Source organism: Triturus cristatus, chromosome 6 (genome assembly GCF_964204655.1).
Source record: "Triturus cristatus chromosome 6, aTriCri1.1, whole genome shotgun sequence".
NCBI classification, from domain to species: domain Eukaryota; kingdom Metazoa; phylum Chordata; class Amphibia; order Caudata; family Salamandridae; genus Triturus; species Triturus cristatus.
The window spans coordinates 919,076,576-919,093,634 of NC_140589.1; the positions used below are offsets into that span (position 1 = coordinate 919,076,576).

General features: G+C 45.2%; 1 protein-coding gene across 1 annotated transcript in view; it reads right to left on the reverse strand.

Moving 5' to 3' along the window:
- SOS1 (SOS Ras/Rac guanine nucleotide exchange factor 1) overlaps window positions 1-17,059 on the reverse strand; it is a 556,506-nt gene that overhangs the window by 203,745 nt on the left and 335,702 nt on the right. The window contains exon 15 of the mRNA XM_085611592.1: window positions 14,253-14,372. Coding sequence (XP_085467718.1) covers window positions 14,253-14,372 — 120 coding nt within the window. The remainder of the gene's footprint in view (window positions 1-14,252; window positions 14,373-17,059) is intronic.

Genomic DNA, 17,059 nt, shown 5'->3' on the forward strand with positions numbered 1-17,059 from the left:
CACAGAGTCTTTTTGTGCTTGGCAATATAGAGTTTCACCTCATGGTCTTTTGTGGCCTTTGGGTTCATCAACACAGGCCTTGATTTGTGATTCTACCTCAGACACCACAGGAAAATATGATGTGTAGGAAAGTACCCTTTTCTTTGCATGGTTACACCCCCCCATTTTTGCCTGACATCTGATGCAACCAGACTTGATGTGCCCTGGGTCCCTGCCAATCAGGTTACCAGGGCCTGTGTTCTTTCCCAAAATGGTAACTTTGTATCCACAATTGGCATATGCCTGGCCACAGGCATGCCCCTTGTAAAAGGTACCAAAGTTACCAAGGGCACTGTGAACAAGGAAGGCTTCTGAGGGCTGCAGAACCTATTGTGCCTTAGAGGCCCTACACCTTATCCCACACACGCTGCCACTGCAGGCTGCGTGTTTCGGTGCAGAGAAAAGTGAAGAGTCAACAGGGCACACATCCCTGCATGCCATGCCTGTAACACACTGCCTAAACCGTAGGTAGTCACCCCACTAGCAGGGTGCGCTAGTCCTAAGGTGAGGGTACAAAGGCATGAGCCCTATACCCCTGCAGTGTTTAAGTCAGTTCGTAGACATTGTAAGTGTAGCCAAGCCATAAAGAATATATGGTCTGGGAGTTGGTCACTATGAACGCCACAGCTCCATAATGTCTTTACTGAAAACTGGGAAGTTTTGCAGCAAACTTCTGAGCAATTTAAACCCACACTGATGCCAGCATAGCAATTTAATGTAAACTGCACACAGAGGGCGTCTTAGAGATGCCCCCTGAAAACTACCAGCCCTGGTGTGGTTCCTGAATGGCTGCCTGCCATTTGCCACCACCAGATAGGTTTCTGGACCCATGGGTAGAGGGCCTCCTCTCTCTGGGTCCAGAAACAAAGCCCATCCTGGGCAGAGGTGTCATGCTTCCTCCCCCAGGATGGGCTGGGTCCACGAAAGGAGAAGATTCAAAGGCCTGCTGCCTTTGGACGCTGTCCCTGCCTTTTGCTTCCCCCAGCAACTGGCTTCCACCAGTTCTCACCCCCATTTTGGGAGGGAGAATTGGCAGGAAATCCAAGCTAGGAAAAGAGGTGAGCTCATCTTTGGCAACCGTAACCCTCAGGTGAGGGAGGCAAGGTGAAGCACATATATTTGACCCCTCCATCTTGAAAATGAGGGGATCCAGCCAATTAGGAAAAGGCTCATGCCCCCGCCCACTGGAGGGTGATAAAATAGGGGGGTGTACCCACCCTGAGGAAGGGACCCAATGGTCCGGACGTGCACACACCTTTAATGCCCCTAAAATTAGTATTTAGGGGCGACCCTGAACCTTGCCTCCTCAGATTCGAGGAAGAAAGAAGAGGGATCTAAGAGCCGTGCTGACCCAGGAAGAAGAGGACACCAACTGACTTGGCCCCAGCCCTACCAGCCTGTCCAGACCACGACCTGCCTACAGAGAAAGAAACCGGTGTGTCCAGCAGCAGCATGCCCGGAGATCCTGCCCTGTACTCAACTAACAAACTATCTCCCGTGACCACTGGACTTGCTCAAACCAAAGACTAACTTTCAGAGTCCGGACTCCGTGATTCTGCACCACTATGCACCTGGCCGCCACGGCCTGAGGCCGAGTGGCCCAATTCTCCAAAGAGCCCCTCTCCCCGGTGATCCTAAGTTGGGATTCGGTGACTCCCTGACCTCCCACAAGCTTCGGAACTAAAACTGCAGGCTTTACTTGTAAGGTCCCCCTGACCGCGACCGAAGTCGGTAAGACAACTGCTCCATAGACCGAAGCGGTCTGAGAAATACGACCGCGTCTGTCTGACTGACAGTGACTGTGACCGATCACAGCCGAGGGAAACCAACGCCTAAGACACCCCTGCCCTCGACCCCTTCACGGCCTTGGGTGGCTCAAACGTGTCCAAGCATCCTCCCAGATCCCCCAGTCGCAGGTCACATCCAAGAAGTCCCCCCTCGACCGAGCCTGCAACTTTCTGGAACAACTGTCTCCACTAAGAAACCCAGGGACCCCGATGTCCGCTTCACTTCCTGCACCCAGCCCCCTCGGTGCCGCTGGCGTTCCAGTTCTTGTGTTGGTCATTGGCCCCTGCAGTGCCAACCGCAACCACAGGAGCTCTGCTCCCACACCCAAGTTTTCCAGCAGACCCCAACCAAAGGACCCTTAGCCCCATTGGCTAACGTTGGGTCCCTGCACTCTGCACCCGGCTGCCCCAGTGCCGCTGGTGGTGCAACTAAAGTGTCCACCAGGAAGTTGGTCCTAACCCAGAAAACTCAACCTTGTAAGTCAAATACTTACCTCCGAGTTCGATAACCATTTTTTCTCCCACGGGGACCCATGGTATGAGAGTTTGGGTCTAGAAAGTGTTCTATGTAGAACTGCTAATGTAAAGTAACCTGAAAGTAATCAAAGAGTAATTATTGTGTAATTTCAAGAACTCTGAAAATCAATATAAACCTGTAACTGTTACAATTACTATAAAAACTTTCCTTGAACAGTTGTGCATTTGCAAGTATTCATTACCTACCTGTACCAAGTCCTGCTTGGTTCTATAAATAAACCATAAGTATGCATTTTTCATACTTTCCAAATTGGTCTGGAATCTGTCTCCGAGTGTGTGACATCAGCTTTGATTGAGTGAATACAATAAATGCTTAACACACTCTCCTGATAAGCCTAACTGCTCGACCACATTACCACAAATAGAGATGTTAATGATGGTCTAATTTAGCCTCTGCTATGCCTCTGGAGAGCCACTGGATTCTGTGCACACTATACTTTACCTTTGGTATAGTATATGCAGAGCCAGCTTCCTACAATGAGGATCTGTCACGGACATGTTTGCAACATTTCCTACAGGGTTTAAAACTTGTCATTTAAGAAGTGACATTTCTCTTGGACACAGAAGATTTTGGATGAGGTAAAAGTCTCTAAGAGACGAGGTAGCTCCGGATCAGGGCGTCGTGGCGCTGAAAGAAAAGAATTGACGCCCACGTGCAGGAGTAAAATCTAATTTTCAGAGCAGAATATTCCGGTGCCGAATGGCGCCACCTATGTGCGGAAAAGTATCCTGATTCAGTCTGACACCTCATGAATAGTAAAACGGTGGGGAATGTGCAGCTAGAAGCCTCCATCAGAATGTTAGCATACCATTTGTTATTCTTGAAGGGGCACCTTTTCTGGGTAGAGCTAGGAGCTAGCAAAGAGATGGGCATGTCCACGCGTGGGTCCCATGTACAATGTGTCATTGGAACCAAGGTATACCTGGCTATAGAGCGCTAACTAGGGTGAAACCGGTCATAGGTTACTTTTGTCTCAGTTCAGGGAGGACCTGGCCTGGCCTGGCAGTTCAGGCTGGACTGCTCCCATCAAAACTGATTTGCATATGGTTGGGCCTTAACTGAGTATGCATGGTGTGAAAAATAATGCCGGACTGAGATATGGACCCAAGTAATTACCAGCTGCTGAGATTAACTGAAGCATTCCATCCATCACTGCTTTGTATACACAAGTCTACTGAATCGTTCGCCATAAGTTATATCGTGGAATCGGGTGCATGGAGAACTATAGGATGGCACCAATGGGAGTGGATACTGTGGATGAGGACATCATTCACATCATCCTAAAATATGGCTTTGTAACAAACATCTATGCGAATGCACCTCTAATTAAGAGGATACAAAAATTGATGAATTACGCAACTTAATCAGAGGAACTAACAGAGCTATACCTTCTAGCCAAACTAAGAAGAATTTTATTGCGATCCCTGAAGAAGTCCGAGAGGACGAAACGCGTTGGCAACAGTTCTTAAACTCATTATGAAGAAGATAAAAGAATAGAGGATAAAAATTCTAATATGTCTTATTACTGTTTTGTACTATGAACCATGTCATTTGTGTCACAACATTTAAAGTGTTTTTGCTGAATTCTTGCTTTGTGTAAAATTATTAGATTCACACGATTTTGGGTGCTCAACATCTGTGCATTTGACAAGACTACTGAATGTACAGCATAACCTAATTTGTAGGATCTTGAGGAAGAACTCAAACAGGATTTGGGATTGGTTATGGGTATTTGGTGGCTCGCTTGCAGTTGATGTTGGACTTCTTGAACAAGTGCAGTGTATGGGGAATTTGAGGGAGGTATGTAGGACAGTTTCTGGATGGTTAAGTAAAGGGTGATGGCTTCTGGGGGTAGATTGGATGAGTGGAGATGGTGTGTTCCTTGGTGGGAAGATGGTGAGTGAAACTTTCCCTTGGCCACAGCTTTTTTTACAGATGTTCACTTATTCTCTGCCTCAAACATTTTTTGCATTATCAGCTTTTAATTGCTCAATGCAATTTTTTTATTGGGTTTAATTATTATCAGCAACTTGTAGAGCGTACAGCTACCCAAGGGGGTTTCCCGAGGCAAGGCGGTTACAGATTTGCTTTCCTACAGTGCAGATTCAGAATAGCTACATTTTCAACATCTTAAGGAAGGTAACACATGATTTACAGTTCCTTAAGTCATCAGGTAACGAGTTCCACAGCTTAGGACCCAGATAGGCAAAGGAATGACCCTTCATATGGGTTAATCGAAACACCGAAGAGGGCCTGGGTTGAAGATCGCAATAGTCGAGTAGGCTGGTAGAAAGAAACCAGTTCCTGAATGTAACGAGGTCTCAGGTCAACTTTGACCATGAACATTTAAGCACAGAGCTTTAAATTCAATGCGCTTGGGCACCTTAAGCTAGTGAAGTTCTTTAAGCAAGTGGAAACAGAAACATGTCTGGGTAGGTGATAAAGCATTCTGGCAGCGGTGTTCTGAACAATTTGCAGGCGCTGTACAGAGGACTCGGAGCCTAAGTACAGCACATTGCGGGAAATAACTAGGGCCTGAATGACGATCCTCTGTGCCACTAAAGGAATAAGCCACAGGATCTTTTTCAACCATTTAAGTACTGCAAAACAAGTGGGTGTTAACTTAACTATCTGTGGCTTCATGGAAAGCTTATCAATAAGAAAGCCCAGGTTATTAACCTAAGATACAGGAGTGGGAGGGGTCCCTAGCAATTCTAGCCAGTATTTAGCACCCCAAAGGGAGCAGTTATTGCCTAAAATTAGGACCTCGCCTAGTCACTGTTAAGTTTAAGTGACTTTTGATTCAACCAAGCTGCAGTTTTTGTCAAACCCAGATGCAGTAAAGACGGGTTATGCCTCTCAAAGACAAGGTGAAGATGATCTGGGTATCATTGGCATTTGAAAAAAGGGTGAATCCACAACTCTCTATTTGGTTCGCCTAAGGGCAAACATCGATGTTAAACTGTAAGGGGCTTAAAATAGATCCCTGCGGGACACCATAAGACAAGGCTTGTGTTTGGGACTTCACATTAGATGAAAAAACTTGGAATGTGCGGTCCTTCAAGAAAGAGCTAAGCCACCCAAGGGCTGATTGTTATGCCTATTGACTCCAACCTATGCAAAAGGATCGGGTGGGACACAGTGACGAAAGCCGTGCTTAAGTCCAATAGTATAAGTGTGGCAGTGCCTCCCTCATACAGGTATTGTCTGAGAAGTTCTGTCACGCCCAGTTATTAACAGTAGCTCTTCATATTATTATAAATGCTGAGCCAATTGTAGATGAAGCTGGAATTCTAAACTCCTTGAACGCCCTTTGGAAGAACTTTCTTGCATACAGCAATAAATGTCATTTCCTTCTGGCTTACCATTTTCAAATTTTGCCAGCAACCACTGCAGTTGGCCAATGTTGGAGGTATACCTGATCCACAGACCCTGGGTATATCAGGCAAGAAAGCAGGAGGCATTCATTGACCGGTACACAAAGAGGCTTGTACAATCACATCTTCTGCTGAAGAGTGGACAGAGAGAAAGGCGGAATTTCATGGGGCTGGCCTATACCTCCATGCAATCAGACGGTTCTTGGCAGAGGCGGCTTTGTCCCATGCTTTCTTTAAAGGACAGTAAAGGTTGTGACACTGCAGAAGCTGTCTGCAGGACCTAAGTATGTTCGACCTGGTTTCCAATGTCAGCATGGACAGCACCAACTCTTCTACCATCTTACTTAAGACGACATGGAAGGAAGTCCCTTTGGAGAGCTAATCTTGAGGGACACTCCATCTAAGTCTTAGGGGATGGGCTAGTCCACTAGCATTCTGTAAAGCAAGGTAATAAGCATTGTCTGAAAATAAAGGGGGCAGCAGGTTGGCTGTCTCCCAATAGTGATCATTATAAATAGACATCCCTTGCAGATCTCAATGTGGTCGAAGTGAGAACCAAAAATGTAATCCCTGGCCTGCCAATAATGCTTCTTCAGACTGAGACTCCTCTATACCTACCCTACTTGGCTATCTTATCTCGCGCCAAGACCAAATTAGGACTGTCTAGGTTTTTGAAAGACAAGACCTCAAATACAACCAGTGTCAAGCCTGTTGCTCGTCATGCGCATGGGCCATTAAAAGCTTGTTCTCCTGCTCCTTAACAGCCTTGGTGTTCATGAGGCTGCACTTAACTGACTCAGTCATGCTTTGGCCCAAGGCACCAGAGGCAAACCTCATAGGTGTCGGAAATTGACATTTGTCCATTGCAGGCGCGGCAAAGCTCAAAGCCTAACTCTGTGGAGGGAGTCATCCAAAGCCCTAAGCATATCTTTTGTAAGTTTTGAGAACATCAGTGTGTTCGGGTGGTGTTGTATGGCTCCAGTAACATTACAACAGCACCACTTCTGGAGTCTGATCTATTTTCCGGAAGTGGTCAGCTCTGGCAAAAGTTTTCTGATCCAGTCTGGTGCGTGGGATAATTAGAAGGTAACTATCCAATCTCTGACAAGGCAGTAGTGCAGAGAATGAACATTATGCAAGAAAGGCTGAGGCAAAGAAAATCTAAAGGAAAGCGGGAGCTAGGGTGTGCATGTTAGGAGACAGATTAAATAATAGTTACAGACATGGTGGCAAGTGTTAAACTAAGTTAGAAGAAAAATAAGCAGTAACAATTGCAGGATATGAGTGGATTGTGTAAGTTTGCGTTTGCAAAAAAAATCATGAAGTAAATAATAAGACTGCTTGTTTGAGGGACAAGGGGAAAGTATGAGATGGGTTTAACAGTGAGTTCAATAAACCGTTTTACACAGTACAGATTTTGATAGAGATAAATTATACTTTTGTGGATTCAGAGCCATGTTCTTCCACATTTGTTGAAGAGAATGTGGAGCACAACAAAGCATGCAAGGGCATTACAATATCAAAGTGAATTTTGAATCTTAAGGAGAAAAAGTTATTGGAGTTAACATTGTTTTGGGAGTGAGAATAAATGTGGGTAGTTGCATGGCCAATGGAATGCTTCTTCTGGAGGCAGAGAGGATAAATACCAGTAGTTTTCTGGTACACCATACACACTGCGGTCTGAACTGTGACGGACAGTGACTAATGTGAGCAGATTATTTGAGTTCGAAAGGTGAGGTAAAAAATTAAGGGGAAGGAAATTGCAAATAAGACAAGAAAAACTTGAGGCAGCAAACGGAATCAGGCGTAGACTGTTAGATGAGAATCAACAGAAAGTTTTGAAAATCAACCGTTCAGAAAGGTTGTGAGGAAAAATATGTAGCAGTGAAATGTATGCTTGGATACAAGGGAAGAACAATTGTTACTTACCTGTAAACAGGTGGTTCTCCAGTATTGGTGTCTTTCATAGATTCACATGCTTGAATATTCCCCGTCGTCGGAGTGGGAGTCCCACGGTAAATAATATAGCAATATATACAGCCATAATATATATATATATACATAAGTAATCATATAAAACAGAGATATAAGTAAGTAATAACATCAAGAATGTCCCTATATGAAATTTCCATAGAGATACATGGAAAGAGAAAAAAGACATTCGTAGTCTATCTCTGTCATTATGTTAGTCCGAACTCCGGCCAATCAGGCGCCAGCTCCTCTCTAGAACCTTCTCCTCAGAGCTCCTCACCTCAGATTTTCGTAGCACCATAGTGACTCAGAGTGTATGAGGAGAAGAGAGCCTCTGAAGGGAGGAGGGAGGGTCGCATGTGAATCTATGAAAGACACCAATACTGGAGAACCACCTGTTTACAGGTAAGTAACAATTGTTCTTCTCCAGTATTGGGGTGTCTTTCATAGATTCACATGCTTGAATATAGAATAGCTAGCAGTAACAATATCATTGTTTCCATGATCACACAGCTTCGAAATTGTAATGACAATCAATCTTCTTATGCATATGACAGTACTGAATAACTAACAGTATAAATGCATCATTATGTCAATTATAAATGGAAACAATATGGAGGAGGGAAGGAAGAGGCTCATCTTATTTAAAAAGATTGCGAAGCACTGCCTGCCCAACTGCAGCATCCTCCTCGTTTAAAGTTGTCAAGCAATAGTGTCTTGTAAACGTGTGTCTGCTCGACCACGTAGCTGCTCTGCAGCTCTGATGCAAAGGCACTCCAGCAAATAAAGCAGTTGAGGAAGACATTGCTCTGGTGGAGTGAGCCCTCACTGGTGACTGCAATGGCTTGTTTGCCTTTTGATGGCAGAAGACGATGGCAGCTGAAACTTAACGTGCAATAGTTGGTTTCGTCACTGGACGACCTTTGTGAAAGCGTCCATAAACTATGAATAGTTGATCAATCCTTCGTAAAGCAGCCGTTCTGCTGATGTAGAATGTTAAACCTAGTTTCACATCCAGGGAATGTAATCTCTGCTCCGTAGGAGTTTGCGGATAGCAAAGAAAGTTCTTAAAATCACTGGTTCGTTAATATGACAGTCTGAAGGCACCTTCAGCAAGAAATTTGGATCTGTACGCACTACTACAGAATCTGGTTTGAACTGTAGGAAAAAGGTGGATTTATTGTAAATGCATGAATGTCACGGACGCAACGTGAAGACGTTAGCGCCCGAAGAAAAGCCACCTTCCATGTTAGATACTACAACTCGACCTTGTGAATCGGTTCGTACGGTGGTCTCATTAGTTGAGCCAATACGATGTTCAGATGCCACAATGGAGGAGATTTACAAAATAACCCCTAGACGAATTGATGGATAATCCTTGAAGAAACAAAAGGGAAGTTGAACCATCCAAACGGAAACGGAAAATTGCCGCCAGAAAAAACCCCTAAAGGTTGCATGAGAGAAACCCGGAGTTAGCTAAATGCAAGAAGAACGGTAAAAATTGTTCTGGTGTGGCGTGAAAACGGGTGCACCCCATTAGATGCACACCAGTGGGGAACACTTTTCCACTTTAATTCGTACGTTTTCACCGTAGAAGGAGCCCTCGCCTGAGCTAAAATGTCTCTACAGTCCTGTGGAGTATCCAAATGGGCAAATTCACAGTGCTCAGGTTCCAAGCTGATAAGCTCAGTGAGGAGGGATTCGGATGACCAATTTTCCCCTTGTCCATCGTGAGTAGATCTGCACGAGGCTGTAGAATGATTGGTTCGGATTGAGACAATAGGAGTAGTTCTGAGAACCATGCCTGCCGAGGCCAACGGGGGGCTATAGAAGTAGATGGCAAGGTTGCCTCCGCATCTACCACAGAAACTCGAGGTACGAGTGGGATTGGGGGAAGAAAAAACGTAGTCAAACAGATCGTACCAGTCCATCAAAAGGCATTGCCCAGAGATCTTTTGTGGGGAAGCCAGCTTGCGTAATCACGGCATTTCCGGTTCTCTAGTGTGGCAAAGAGATCCAGCTGTGGGCGACCCCATCGTTGAAATATCCTCTCTAGAGTTGGTTGATGCAACTCCCATTCATGGGTCGATGAGGAGGACCCGCTCAGGGAATCCGCCAGGATATTGGATACCCCCGGTCGATTAACTGCTGCATATCGTGATGCGATGGTTGATAGACCAATCCCAAATCGACTGAGCTAGTCGAGACAGTTTCGGAGATTTTATCCTGCCCTGCTTGTTTATATAGTGCATGCAGGTTGTATAGTCTGTCTGTATCAGGACTGATTCTCCTTGGATTAAAGGATGAAAAGCTTTGAGAGCCAGCAATATATAGCCATGAGATCCAACCTGTAGAAGTGCCAGGTTTTTTTTTTTTGTTTTTTGTTTTTTTTTTTTTTTTTTGACATATTGACCATTTTCCTTTTATTGATAAAACCTCCAAATGAGCACCCCATCCTTCCAGAGAGGCGTCTGTTATTGTCATGTCTGGTACCATTGTCAGAAGAGAAATGCCTTCCGTTAGATTTAACAGTTGCGTCCACCACCTTTGCGCCAACTTCATCCGATCTGTGACGTTTACAACATCGTTCAAAGAACCTGTAACCTGGCGTTCTTGGACATCCAGTACTCCTTGGATGGGGCGTGTCTGTAATCTGTAATGAGGGATCAATGCAATGCATGATGACGCCATTTTCAGAAAGGACTTCAATATTCTTACAGAAACGGGTCTTTTTGATCTGATAAGGGTTACCAGTCGGAGAATTTTTTGAAGACGGTCTTGGGAGAGAAGTGCCCTTGCTGACACTGTGTCTAAAGTTGCTCCCAGAAAATCCGTGCGATGAGAAGGCAGTAGATTGGACTTTGTGGTATTTATGGAGAGCCCTAAGGCGCGAAACCACCTCCTGTCAAAGATGTGTGTGTTGTAGAAGTTGAACTTTCGATTGTGATTTTAGGAGATAGTCGTCCAGAAATGGAAAGATCTGAAATCCCTGGAACGTAGGACGCTACCACAGGGGCTAGCACCCTTGTAAACCCTCGAGGGGCCGAGCGCAGTCCGAATGGTAAACTTTGAACTGGAAAATCCCCTCGACCCACTCGAAAACGAAGAAATTTCCGATGTTGTCGTAGTATGGAGATATGTAAATATGCATCTTGGAGGTTGATTGTTTCCATGAAATCTCCTTGTGAAAATAATCGCAAGATCTCTACATGCGTTCGCCTACGAAAAGAATGTTTCTTTAGATACCTGCTGAGAGCCCTCAGATCTAGAATGGGCTTCCATTCCCCCTTCCTTTTGGTGATAAGGAAGAATCGGGAATAAATCCTTTCCCTCTTTTGAAATCTTGGTACTACTCCTATGGCTCCCTTGTGTTATAGAAATTGAACTTGTTGTAACAGTTCTTTGATATGAGCCGGTGGCAGTCCGGTAGGTGGTGTGGGTGGAGGGAATTCGATGAACTCCAAAGTGTGACCTCTTGCTATAATTTCCAAAACCCAACGGTTCCTTGTATGGAGGACCATTGAAAATAGTACCGATAGATTCGATCTCCAATTTTCTGGGACTGATGGAAGTCATGTCTCTTAGGAGTGTAACCCTTGTAAGAGGATTTTCCTCTGTAAGTCTTGGAAGACTGCTGTCGAGAAGTTTGCTGTTGGTTAGAGGAATATCGGTTTGAACCCTGGTTATAAGGTCGATATTGATTGATTCCTCTTCGAAAATAGAGGTGCCGCGTCCGCGTGCACCCCGAAAGGGTTGTTATCAAAATTGCAATGTGCCCAGAGAGCGAGCAGTATCTGTATCTTTCTTTATCGATTGGAGAGCTTCATCCACCTGATCTCCGAATAAAACCTCTTCTTCGTCATATGCCATGGTCTTTGACGGTTCCGGCAGTTGCTCAACTAGTGTTGACATATCCGCCCATACTTGACGGTCCTAACGACCCAGGATGGCCAAAGCATTAGCCGCTCTCACCATGGTGGAAGCCATCGAAGAGAATTTTCACCCTATGGCATCCAAACGACGTCCACCACGATCAGGTGGTGCAGTGATCGTAGATGCAGGGTTTCTAGCCCGGCGTTGCTCTGCCTGTGTGACTACAGAATCTGGCTTCGCTTGACCAGTGAGGCACGCTGGTGCTCCTAATGGTGATTTGTACCTTTTTCTCCAATCTAGGCACCCGTGCTGGAAGACTATGAGGCCTCCATAATCTTTTTGCCTTCCTCCCCAATAAATTCGATTATAGGGATTGTATGTGTTTGTTTAACAGGCTGATCTTTGAAATCGTACAGGAAATAATCCTTCGTTAATTTGAACGTTAGTGCTGTCCTATCCCTTAACTGGTGGAACTTGCATATCAACAGGTGGTGAGTCACCAGGTAGCACCGGAGAGGGAGATGGTGTTTGGGCATGATAGTTATCCCACTCCGCCATACCATCATCATCATCATCAGCATCGCCACCATCATCGAGAATCTCACCATCCTCCCTGTCCTGAGGAATTTCTTCTTCTTCAGTATCATGAGGAGGTACTGTCCGAGTTGAAGAATGTCTCAGCGGTACTGTAGGTATTACCACAGAAAGTATTGGAGCCGGTACCGGTTCCGATATAGTTGTTGGCACCACTGGAGTAAGCGGAACCACAGACACTTGTGGTGATAAAGGAAAAACCGCCGATTATAGTTGTCACAACCGATTCAGCTAAACCTTCTTCTGAATCTTGATCTGAGTCAGTGGTAAAACAATGGTTAAGGAAGGCGGGAATCCTCCACCGATATAACTTCACCCGACCTTTGTCAAGTACTCGGTGGTAATGGTAATAAAGGAACAGCAGCAAAGGACGAAGTAGTCGCTGTATATGTCGAAGAGATTTGGATTTTTAATGACCTCTGTGCAGAAGTCGTCTTTTTTAAACCCTTATTTTTACCGATGAGACTGCAGTCAACGGGCTCTGAGGCATAGAAGGCTATTGAAGAGATCTTTGTAGACGGAATCGTCTACGGAACCATCGTCGACGGAAACCACCATCGAAAGATTCATTGCCGATGGAACCATAGTCGACAGAACCACCGTCGACAGAACCACCGTCGACGGAACCACCGTCGACGGAACCACCGTCGACGGAACCACCGTAGACGGAACCACCGTAGACGGAACCACCGTAGACGGAACCACCGTAGACGGAACCACCGTAGACGGAATCACCGTAGACGGAATCACCGTAGACGGAATCACCGTCGACGGAGCCACCGTCGACGGAGCCACCGTCGACGGAGCCACCGTCGACGGAGCCATCGTCGACGGAGCCATCGTCGACGGAGCCATCGTCGACGGAATCACCGTAGACGGAATCACCGTAGACGGAGCCACCGTAGACGGAGCCACCGTAGACGGAGCCACCGTCGACGGAGCCATCGTCGACGGAGCCATCGTCGACGGAGCCATCGTCGACGGAGCCATCGTCGACGGAGCCCTCGTCGACGGAGCCCTCGTAGACGGAGCCCTCGTAGACGGAGCCCTCGTAGACGGAGCCATCGTAGACGGAGCCATCGTAGACGGAGCCATCGTAGACGGAGCCATCGTAGACGGAGCCATCGTAGACGGAGCAGCCATCTTTGAAAAAACTGGAAAGTTGAAAACCTCACTAGCCTGAGAACTATGTCTCGTGGGCGACACAGCAGTATTCAAAGAAGAAGAAGTGGCAGATGTCATAGTCAGAGACATTTTCTTCTTTTAAGGAAGGAGTAGGTAACTCCTGTACACTACTGCGTTTTGAGGCTGTGTGGGAACGGCCAGAAGTAAAGTTTTCTACCTCAGAAAATTACTTCATATTTATCCTTAAGTCTCTGGAGCCACAACAAGAGACGGCCTTCCCTGTCTTTCAGAGTTTTTGTAGAAAAAATTCTACAGACTTTATATTCACCCACTTCATGGTAGGGTAAAGACAGTAAATACACTTACTGTGTGGATCTTCTGAGAATAACGTAGCTTTCCACAAAAGAACAAGGTCTAAACAAAGACTTCTTACTTGAAGTCATCCTGAAGAGAAAAAACTGAGCAGAGCTCAGGGAGACTCCCTTTCACACGACGTGCGGTAGAAAATCTGAGGTGAGGAGCTCTGAGGAGAAGGTTCTAGAGAGGAGCTGGCGCCTGATTGGCCGGAGTTCGGACTAACATAATGACAGAGATAGACTACGAATGTCTTTTTTCTCTTTCCATGTATCTCTATGGAAATTTCATATAGGGACATTCTTGATGTTATTACTTACTTATATCTCTGTTTTATATGATTACTTATGTATATATATATATATTATGGCTGTATATATTGCTATATTATTTACCGTGGGACTCCCACTCCGACGACGGGGAATATTCAAGCATGTGAATCTATGAAAGACACCCCAATACTGGAGAATATCTAGTCTATGCTGGTGCTGTATTCATCCTAAAAAGGGTATCTTTTATCGGCATACACATATGAAAAATAGCAACACAAAATATACTGCATCTAAAATGATTATCATAACACTTAAAACTTACTTTTCAAGCCATAAGGTGAGATTGGTAGTGTGTCGTATCATTTTGAGAAGATTTGGGGAGTTAGATTCTTTATCTTCTTTTGTCCAGACACTTCCTACCAACTCAGAGGACTGCACAGCTCTAAAAAATAATTGGGTGAACATCAAGTTAGAAAAATCCAATAATGTATTGAGTATTAGCAATTTGAATCTTTAAACAGCCTAAAAAAATATGATCATGTCACCCCAACATAATGGGACTCCATTGGATTCCCTTGCCGACTCGCACCACCTTCAGAAGCTGCTACATGATTTATAAAGTCATCACAACAAGAACCCATGCTTATCTTGCAGACAAGCTCATCAACTCTGGTGGATCTTGGCACACCTGCAGCTAGGACATTGTCAGAGACTCAGACTAAGTGTAAAAAAAAAAGAAAAAAACAAGGCCGAAGGCTGTTTCCATCTATGCACTAGGAATTTAGAAAAACATCCCAGTGTCCATCAGGACCCTGGCAAAGCTGCTCCAGTATAGGAAATCGCTGAAAACCCACCTCTTTAAGAACACTACATCGAAATGCATTAACTGTTGACAACCCATTTATCTCTCAACACTTTTTGACTTTATGCTCGTTTTTGACCACATACAGCGCTCTTCTGCCTTTTGGCCAGGTTCACGCTACAGAAGAACATGTTAGTTAACTCTGGTAACGCCTTTTATGGCAGATGCAGTATCCACCTGCAGATTCCTCACCTTTTGAATTACTCCAACGCGCAGCATTCCACGGAAACGTTTCTCGTCAGCTCTCCCATGTGACCTTCACAATGGAACAGCTCCGCACGCGACTCAGCATGAGGTCATCGGAGCCATAAGAAGACCTCTTCGGCATGCTAACGACAGTTCCACCCATTGTTTCCATGGCTTTGAGGTGAGTGGGTGAACCAACAACATTTTCACAAGTATGCCCAGTATACAAACACACACAAACCTGGAAATTCTTCATCATAGAAATTTCTCAGAGCCAAGTATCACATGATTTCAACAACAAATCACATAAGATATATATTAATTATTTTTCGGGAGAAGCAAACAGGCAACAGGGAGGTGGGTGGGTCAGTGACTCCACAGGCAGATACTGTATCCACCAGAAAAAGCATTTCCAAAGGTAAGTAACTTGTTCTTCTTATGTATAAATCTGCCTGTGAATTCCTACTTTTTGAATTGAATCCTCTAGCAGTCCCGCTTGCAGAAGAGGGTGCCTGCCTGTCAGCACCAAAAAATCCTGGGGCACAGAACAAGCAAAATTGCTGTCCCTGCTCACCTCCGAATCCAAGCAATAGTGCTTCGCAAAAGTATAGCGGGAGGCCAAAGTTGCCGCTTTGCAGATGTCTACCACAGGGACACCTCTAGCCAAAGACAACGACTTAGCTCATAAAGAATGAGCACGAAAGGAGGCTCCTTCTAGGCCAAGGCGTAGCAGATCTTGATACACAGGATGATTCAACTGGACAGCCTTGCCCTTCATCTTGCCCACATAACCAATGAAGAGTTGATCCTCCAACCTGAAGACCTTGGTTCTGTCCAAGCAGAAGCTGACCACCCTCATGGGGTCCAGGCTATAAAGTCTCTCCTCCTCATTAGAAGGGTGAGCGGAGGTTAGAAAGTGGATAATGTGATGGGCTGCCCCATATGGAAAGGAGAGACCACCTTAGGCAGGAAAGCAGCTCTGGTCCTAAGAACCATCTTATCTGTATAGAAAGACATCCAACAGCCTGCAATTCACTCACCCTCCTAGCGGAAGAGATTGCAACTAAAAGGAAAATGCTACTTACCATTATGCATCTGTTCTTGGCATGTAGAGCATGCAAAGCAGCAACTTGGTCTACACCACACACGTTCACAAAGCACTAATGTGTAGACGTGCAAGCAAAGCAACAAGCTAGTGTGGGCCAGGCTGTATTAAGAACACTTTTTCAAACCACCGCAACAGATACAGGTAGCCACCACTAAGGAGGTAACTGCTGTATAGTCTATGCACAAGTATACAATCTACAGCTCATATGCCTCGAACGGAAAATGCTACTTACCAGTATGCATCTGTTCTTGGCATGTAGAGATGCAGATTTGTATACGCCCACCCGCCTCCCCGGATACCTCTATCTGTTCCAGTACTATCTTACTTAGATACATTACACATGGACATCCTTTTCGATTTCTTACTAACTCCATCATAACCCTCCATGGCAATACAATCTGGAGATGAAGTTGATGCCCATGCGCACTATCGTCCAAAGGAGGAGTCACCTACCTCGTGACTACAAAGACTTCTTCCAAGACAAAAACAAAGTGCAAACATCCGAGCCCAACACCAGATGGCGATCTATGCACAAGTATACAATCTACAGCTCATATATCTCGAACATATAGTTTTAAACACAAGAGACCTTAATGGTTCAAATGGTGAACCCATCAAGAGTATGAGAACCTAGTTTAAGTCCCACTGAGGCATGATAAAAGGAGTGGGAGGAAACCTATTAGCGAGACCCTTAATGAATCTCATTAACTATGGGAGATTTCAACAATGAGGGTTGGTCTGCTAAACAGAGAAAAGCTGACAAGGCAGAAAAGTAGCCCTTAACAGTAGCTACTGCACAACCCTGTTGATCTAGGGACAGAGAGGAGCTCAGAGCATGAGATAAATAGGCATGTAAAGGATGAATTGATCTCTCCCCACACCACTTAAAATTGGCCCACCTACCAGAATAGACAGATTTGGTGGGGAGTCTTCTGGCTGATAATATAACGTCCACCACATTCAGCGGGACAGA